The sequence below is a fragment of the Pundamilia nyererei genome, unplaced genomic scaffold (assembly GCF_000239375.1).
Source record: "Pundamilia nyererei isolate P.nyererei 1_Seehausen unplaced genomic scaffold, PunNye1.0 scaffold00011, whole genome shotgun sequence".
Taxonomy (NCBI): Eukaryota; Metazoa; Chordata; class Actinopteri; order Cichliformes; family Cichlidae; genus Pundamilia; species Pundamilia nyererei.
The window spans coordinates 351,200-359,836 of NW_005187412.1; the positions used below are offsets into that span (position 1 = coordinate 351,200).

Below are 8,637 nucleotides of genomic sequence, written 5' to 3' on the forward strand. Positions count from 1 at the left end.
GCAAATTTTTCTAGTTGGAGTCAGCTCGGAAAAATCAAGTGCTCTCATTTTAAGCTGTGTTGGTAATTTTGTGGAGCCAGGAGTGTGAGCATAGCACGAGCCACTGGGTCCAAGTCCTCCACCACATCTGACACCAGTTCCACATACAATTCCAGGACAAGTCCCCATCCATCTGGTCTGACCTGTCAAACCTGTTGCTCCTGTTGAAGCTCTGCTGTCTTCATTCTTGTGCCACTTCTGCACATGCTGCCATCACCTCCCATCTTTTACAAAGAGTGAGCACATGTGATGATTTCTTTGATTAAGATGGGGTAGGACATAAAAAACCTTTCAAAATAAAAGCATGCAAAAATATATACAAACATGGTATAAGGAGCTTGGAAAGAAAAGCGTCTGGACTTCTTTAAGTTGCTTAAAGACTTTTCACCTCTCATCTGAGAAGCTTCTTCAGTTCTAAAGTGAAATGGTGGAGAGTCCCAGATTTAAGCTCTGTGGGAGTAACCCACCAAGAGGGACAAAGGTCCACCTAATGAACCTCTACCTAATCACACAAGCCAAGATGTGAGAACGAGTGTAGGTCACAATCAGCCAAGGTTTCGGGTGAACTCATTGTGAAACTTAGCCCCACCCTGTCATGTGATTTATGAGTTTTCCTAAACAGAAACTTAACAGCATAGTGTATGCTGTAGAGCAAGCCTATTCAAATGGCGGCCCGCGGGCCAAATGCGGCCCAGAAGCAACCTGCGAGTGGCCCTGCCTGTGGTCCTGGCAGAAACACAGAGAAAACGCAAAAAATTAATTAATTAATTAATTAATTTTAAAAATTAAAAATTCCTACAGCGTAGTGTAGACTGTGAATGCAACACTCCTAGTAGCCTAGCAATATTTGACCCACAATACACCGTGATGTAAACATATTAAACAATCATCGTAATATATGATGCGACAACAGCATTTCTTTCTCACTCCAAAAGCGCAAAATTGACAATGAAAACTGTCGGTTTAACCCTGCCTGGACTGACAAATACTTATTCATTTTACCGAGTTTAATAATCTTACAACCGGAGTTGTACTACCATGGTGAGGGTCCTGTACAGCCCAAGAGAGAGCTGCAGCATCTTCCCTTCGTATATATATATATATATATATATGTGTATATATATATATATACAAATGTGTATATATGTATATATATATATCAGAAAAGGTGTTTCTTTGAGAATAGGTGAATGGGGAATGCTGTATAAAGCTCTTTGAGTGCTCAGCTATGAAAGAACTATTCCAGGTTTATCCTGATATGCTGCATTTGGTTACGCCAAGCATCTCTACTATGGTCCTGCCTGTGCAAGGGACATTGCTCCAGACATCTTGTGGTTTGTTCAGATGCAGTTTTTCTAAATCTAAGCCATGTTGCCATGCTCTTCTTAGAGAGAACAGGCTTTCTCTTTGCAAGCCTGCCAAACAAGTCAGTCCTTTTCTAACTGTGCTATCGTGAACTTTAATATTTCACATGGTAACTGAGCCCTGAGATGTAGCTTTTGTTTGCTTATTGTCCCAATCTCCCACCCAGCTTATTTCTAAGTGTTCCCATCTAAGCATAATTTTTTTTTGTATCTTTAGTGATTTGTTAATCACAGATGATTTGAAAGGCATCCTTATCTGAATTTATTGCTCTTACTTGTGATGGTATTTTCATATTCTTTTGGTTTTCGAAGGAAAAAACCACCAAAAACCAGTTGGCAGAAGCAGGGATGTTACTGCAGAGGTCACTTTCACATCCTGACAGTAAAAGGATATGAAAGCTGATGTCTTAGTTCTAAAGCTTATCAAATCACAAACACTGCAAAAAAGAAAGAAAGAAAAAGAAAGAAAAAGAATTACCTACAGGACTCTGCACTTCACACATATTAGGTGCTGCACATGTTCTAAAGCCCTTTATGGCCACTTTGTCCCAAGTAAAGCTCTCTCTCTCTCTCTCTCTCTCACACACACACACACACACACACACACACACAAACAACACACAATCCGGGCAAGCTGTGCTTACAAACAAAGAGCTATGTGGGTGGAATCATATCTCTGTCTAACGTTTCGAACAAAACACACGCGCGCGCGTGCACGCGCACAGACACACAAATCATTCACCATAGGGACAATTGTCGGTATATCCACTGCTACACCGCAAATAATAACTGTTGATAATGACTTCTGCAAATTGTATTTTCATAAAAGGTGCACAAATACGGTTTAAAACAGGTTTTTGTTGCAGCCTGGGTGTGACAGGATTAAAGGAACTGACCTGAAATGGCCACCAAAGTGACCAACCACATTAGGACCTCTTCCTTTAGGCCTCGCCCTCCACACAGCTCAGTTGATTCGCGCGAAGCATTCTGCTCCCAGGCAGACACCTGACAGTGCCAAGCTCACAGTAGGCACTCTCGCGCCTGCGATCTCTTATTTGTGCACGCCCCTGAGTTTTACCCTCGAGGATCTCATTTTCACTCGTGATTATGGGTTTTTTTTTCCTCGGGTGGATATGTTTGTCACTATTTCTTTCTTGGGGAAGTGAAAAGTTTCACTTTCTCTATGTGTCTTCATAGGTGTTCCTCAGACTGACGATATGAAGGGGAAAATACTTCTGGTCCTTTTGTTATTCTGGCCAGGTAAGATTTAGACCTTCACATTTTATAGGTGAAGTGAACTTAAGCAAAGGGTATATAAATCTGTTCCTTTAATAGGCCAGTCATATAGCTAGAATTCCAGCACAGGAGGTCACATACTTGATGGTTTAATAGCTCAGCTAAGGTTTACTGTGTACTTTACCACCTAGCTTTAAAAGGACAATTAATAATTTTGCCTGAATATAAGCACTGGACTCATTTGGAAGAAAGTGGTACAGAACTGTACACCAACATACTGAACTGAAGATTAAACTGATTGGTTCAATAGATATCTCTAAAATGCAGTAGACATAACACTCACTGAACACAAAAAAGAATTAAATAAAAAGAAAAACAGGGCAGATATTAAAATGACTTTCTTTATTCCTTCAAAACCTATAATGAATATGTTCCTGCTTCCACTAGAGGGAGACGAGTTCAAATATATCTAGCATAAAATGACTTGGCTTCGTTTGTGGCTAAAAAAGCTCTACCATGTAAAACTAAGCTGCAATGAAGCTGTAGCCTGTGTCTACCTGCTAGTAAGAACCTTCCTTATGTTTCTCCACCAAATCACAGTGATGCTCATATGACATCAAAAGGGGCTTATCCCTCTGGTGATGAACAAAAAAAATGAAAAGAAGAACAGTGAAACAGAAAAGTGCACAGGATAACGGTTAGTTGTACATTCACAAGGATGAGTCTGCAACTGCTTTATGATGTGTTTGTTAGCTGTGCTGCCTGCACTCTGTGGTTATGTGGCATTTAAAGATATCTGTGACATCAGCTCATGCTAAAAGTAGAATACTGGTAGTGACTGCACTGCGAAGCCGGAGTTAAATTAATCAGACAAATTTGATCCTTTTAGTCTACAACGGTGCTTTTTTTCATGTCATTACTAATGTCATTGACAGGTGTGTGCCCACTGAGTTTCCAGGAAGTACATGTCAAGTCAGGTGAGATGGCGGTACTGCAGTGCCCTTCTTACAGAGGGTACAGTGATGGAGATGCTGAGGTGTTCTGGACCAGTCACACCGTGGATGAAATGAAACTCTTCAACATGTCAACATCAGCTGAACAGAGGCAGATGGGTGTGCTGGTTCATGGAAGAATCCTTGTCATTCTCAGAGCTTCAGTAAACCATCAGGGGAATTACTCCTGCTCTTTTCGGTAAAATTTAATACAATTCCCACATTAACGGTTTAATTATCTAAGACTGACATCAACCAAAGCCACAGGCCTCATTTATGAATAGATGTCGTGCCCACACTGATATAAAGTACTATTTCCTACACTACAGGATACCAGAGCAACTTTTATCTTGTGGTTATTTTTGAAAGCTTGTTATTGAACATCCTTCGGCACCAGAAAAGCGATTTTTATCTTTGTCCTGAACCAGGTTGCATTATGGTGTGAAACATCTATGTGACAATCATCTGAGGGTTAGAAGAATCCAAAAGCACACCTGAGGATGCTAGGTTGTCGTAAATGCTAACATCTGCAAAGCAAAGATGCAGGGAGTTGAGGTCATGAACTTGGATGAGTTTAAATAACTGGAGTTAACAATTCAGAGCTATAGACAATGCACAAGAGAGGGAAAGGAGAGAGCACAGGAAGGGTGGAGACTAGTGTCAGGTGATGTGTGACAGAAGGAGAATAGCAAGAGTGAAGGGGAAGGTTTTACAAGATAGGAGTGAGGCCTGCTATGATGTTTGCTTTGGAGACTGTGGAGCTGGCAACAATAGAGCAGGTGGAGAGTCAAAGATGTGTATGTTTTCACTGGACATGACCAGCATGGCCAGGATCACTAAAGAATCGCACAAATCCAACATTGAACTGATGGATTCAAAAAGAGAAAGAAATGAAACACTTTATATATTTTTTATTTTCTCGACAGTAATTCCAGCAGGCGTTCCTGGATCAACCTCAGAGTATACACAGTGGACTCCAAAGAGTCTGGAAAAATGATCCAGGACTCTAAAACATGTTACACAGATAAGTCCTGCACTTTATATTGCCATGATGAAAACATTCTCTTTGATACCTGGAATATCACCAGAAACAGCACTACATGTCACAAGGTAAACAGAGCAGATTATGTGAATGAGATCAAAGCAGTGTTTTACTGTTTTTCCATATACAACATATGTGCTATGTTGTAGGAGGGCGAGCCATCTCCAAAAGACGGCTACTTCTCGAGTGTGAAAAAAGAGGACAGTGGCATCTATACCTGCACCTGGTCTTACCTGTATGATGGTCAAATATATAACATGACCTCTATGGTGAAACTTGATGTCCAACCAAGCGGTAAGCAAAACACATTCTGTAAATTTTTATTTTCAAAGACTTTAATATGTGTTTTTCAAAATATCAGCCTTTTTTCTTTTCTTTTTTTTTTTAAATTTGTGCAGAAATAACTAAGAAAGCAGTGATAATTTCACCAGAGAACAGCCAAGAATTTGATGTAGATTTAGGTGAGTTATTGTCTATAGTCATACACCTTCACACTCTTGTCTAAAGCTTTAATGTTAATCATTAATAAAATCTGTGTTAACTCTGGTTTTTCTAGATTCAACAGTGGTGATTGATTGTAAAGCAGTAACGTCTTCAGACACTGATGACTTGTTCTGGTTAAGCGGCGATTCATTTGTGGAGACAAATAGCACTCTGCCCGTTTTCTATAATTATACATGGTAAATATCTCACACACATATTATGTAACTGTAGGGGCGACTGTGGGTTGGGAATCACATCTGTAACCGGAAGGTCGCCGGTTCGATCCCCGGGCTCTCTGTCCTGGTCGTTGTGTCCTTGGGCAAGACACTTTACCCTACCGCCTACTGGTGTTGGCCAGAGGGACCGATGGCGCGATATGGCAGCCTCGCTTCTGTCAGTCTGCCCCAGGGCAGCTGTGGCTACAACTTAGCTTGCCTCCACCAGTGTATGAATGTGAGAGTGAATGAATAGTGGTATTGTAAAGCGCTTTGGGTGCCTTGAAAAGTGCTATATAAATCCAATCCATTATTATTAACTGATATGCTTTATACAAACGTCACAGCTATCAATTCTGCTTTTAGAGCTGCCTCAATCATGTTGTTCATCTCCGTTTCAGGGTCAACAGCACAGAGGAAATCAGCATGACAGCATCTCTAGTCTTCAGACAAGTGTCAGAGGAGGATCTGTCAAAAAATTATACCTGTAAACTGCAATCTGACTATGAAACAAGCTTTGTCACCATCACCCTAAAACAAAACGGTATGGCCAGTTGAACACTTTGAGTCATTTTATAAATAAATATGTCGATGAAACTTGATGTCTAGCCAAGTGGTAATAAAACAAGTTTAGTGACATTTTATTTTCAAAAACTTTAACGTGTGCTTTTCAAAAGGTTTTAGATTTTGGCGTTTTTTTTTTTTTTGTTTCTTTTTTAATAGAAACTTTTATACCACCAATGATCATTTCACCAAAGAAAAACCAAGAATTTGATGTAGATTTAGGTGAGTTATTGTCTATAGTCATACACCTTCACACTCTTGGCTAAAGCTTTAATGTTAATCATTAATAAAATCTGTGTTAACTCTGCTTTTTCTAGATTCAACAGTGGTGATTGATTGTAAAGCAGTAACGTCTTCGGACACTGATGACTTGTTCTGGTTAAGCGGCGATTCATTTGTGGAGACAAATAGCAGTCTGCCCGTTTTCTATAATTATACATGGTAAATATTTCACACACAGATTATATGTAACTGGTATGCTTTATGTATCCGTCACAACTATGAATTCTGCTTTTAGAGCTGCCTCAATCATCTTGTTCATCTCCGTTTCAGGGTCAACAGCACAGAGGAAATCAGCATGACAGCATCTCTAGTCTTCAGACAAGTGTCAGAGGAGGATCTGTCAAACAATTATACCTGTAAACTGCAATCTGACTATGAAACAAGCTTTGTCACCATCACCCTAAAACAAAACGGTATGGCCAGTTGAACACTTTGAGTCTTTTTATAAATAAATATGTCGATGAAACTTGATGTACAGCCAAGTGGTAATAAAAACAAATTTTGTAACATTTTATTTTCAAACACTTTATTTGTTCTTTTTGAAAGGTTTTAGATTTTTTTTAATGTTTGTTCTTCTTTAATAGAACCGTTTATACCGCCAGTGATCATTTCACCAAAGAACAACCAAGAATTTGAGGTAGATTTAGGTGAGTTATTGTCTACATCCACATACTTTCACACTCTTGGCTAAAGCTTTAATGTTAATCAGTTATAAAATCTGTGTAAACTTTGCTTTTCTAGATTCAACAGTGGTGATTGATTGTAAAGCAGTCACGTCTTCAGACATTGATGACTTGTTCTGGTTAAGCGGCGATTCATTTGTGGAGACAAATAGCACTCTGCCCGTTTTCTATAATTATACATGGTAAATATTTCACACACAGTTTCTATATAACTGATATGTTTTGTATCTGTCACAGCTTTGAATTCTGCTTTTAGAGCTGCCTCGATGATGTTCATCTCATTTTCAGGGTCAACAGCACAGAGGGAATCAACATGACAGCATCTCTAGTCTTCAGACAAGTGTCAGAGGAGGATCTGTCAAACAATTATACCTGTAAACTGCAATCTGACTACCAAACAAGCTTTGTCACCATCACCCTAAAGCAAAAAGGTATGAATCAGTAAACTCAGAATAATCGGTATTTTTTGTTTGTTTTTCAATAAAGGGTGTCACCGTCATTCTGACCAAATAAAAGTGTCTTAGTGTGTTGCTAATGTTCTGATTACTCTCCATTACTCCCTACAGCTGTTTCACATCTCGCCATGGGTTTATGCATTTTTCTCACTGTGTTGGTGGTATTACCAGTAGCTATTTATACTATGTTTAACATCATTCTTTGGCTGCAAACAAATCTTGGCTTCTACCACAGAGCCCCAGGTGGGATACTATTTTAAACATGTGTTACAGATTCATATTTTTTTGTCATTTTAACAATAGCATTTTACTGAAGTGAACTTCAGTGTGATTGTTTGTTTTTCTTTGTCATGCTAAGACAGGGAAACTGCATCGTTTGAAGACTCGCTTCTAAACAGAAACAGCAGGAGGCCTTGAGTACAGGTTCATCACCAGGGGCTTACAGCTCTGCGAGGTTGTGTCACCTGAAATGGCTCCATGTTGCACTCCTCCTCCTTCTGAAAGAAGCTTCGTCATTACCTGCCCGTCCCACAGAGAGCACCCAGAGATTTAATATGAGTATACAGGTAGAGGTACATTCAGAGTTTATTTTAGACACCTGAACATTGCCAGGTGCCAGGCATCCGCCTAGCAACAAAAAAAATTAAACATATGTCTCTCTTTGTGATATATGGGCCTGTACCAGCTCATATAATGTTTATGGACAGCACACATACTCACACATTGCGTGAGTATGTGTGCAATGCATCTGCAGACATCCACTCATGTGACAGCCTGAAAGCTGCATTTCCCTTTACTAAGGGAAATGTCACAATGTTTCCAGAAAATGTTTAATGTGGTATATTAACCCTGGAAGTTGCTCAACTCTAATTCTGTCATGTATTTAACATGACTTACTTGCTTTAATTTATTGCATCGTAAAGAGCAAAAAGGTTGAAGCTTGTATTGCTCTGAAGTCATTTTCATGCATTATTATGCACGAACGCTCCTGGAGGTAAATAACTGGTCAGTTTTGCAACTGTTAATAATGTTCATGTTATGGCGGCTTATCAAACATATTGACTCAGCTTACTTTATGTGCAGTCATTTGTAATTTTTAAATAGTTGATATCATATTTTACTTTATTAGCCTTTCTACTCCTTAGGTTATGACACTGGTATGATTAATTTCCTTATCTAAGAGTAAGGATTAAGCTTGAAACTAAGATTTTTATCATAATCGATTTTTTATTTTTTTATTTTTTTGTAGTGAATGTTATTACGGGTACATCGTTATTTAAAG

At 39.1% G+C, this 8,637-nt stretch overlaps 1 protein-coding gene across 1 annotated transcript; it reads left to right on the forward strand.

Moving 5' to 3' along the window:
* The first annotated feature begins 2,545 nt into the window (after nucleotides 1-2,545).
* On the forward strand, nucleotides 2,546-8,402 carry LOC102208947 (uncharacterized). The gene is made up of 15 exons (XM_005724127.1): nucleotides 2,546-2,663; nucleotides 3,575-3,830; nucleotides 4,558-4,741; nucleotides 4,823-4,967; nucleotides 5,072-5,134; nucleotides 5,230-5,353; nucleotides 5,773-5,915; nucleotides 6,095-6,157; nucleotides 6,253-6,376; nucleotides 6,488-6,630; nucleotides 6,802-6,864; nucleotides 6,959-7,082; nucleotides 7,189-7,331; nucleotides 7,467-7,598; nucleotides 7,714-8,402. The coding sequence occupies exons 1-15, from the start codon at nucleotides 2,621-2,623 to the stop codon at nucleotides 7,770-7,772; spliced, it is 1,809 nt and encodes a 602-aa protein (XP_005724184.1). The 5' UTR covers nucleotides 2,546-2,620; the 3' UTR covers nucleotides 7,773-8,402.
* Nucleotides 8,403-8,637: the final 235 nt, after the last annotated feature.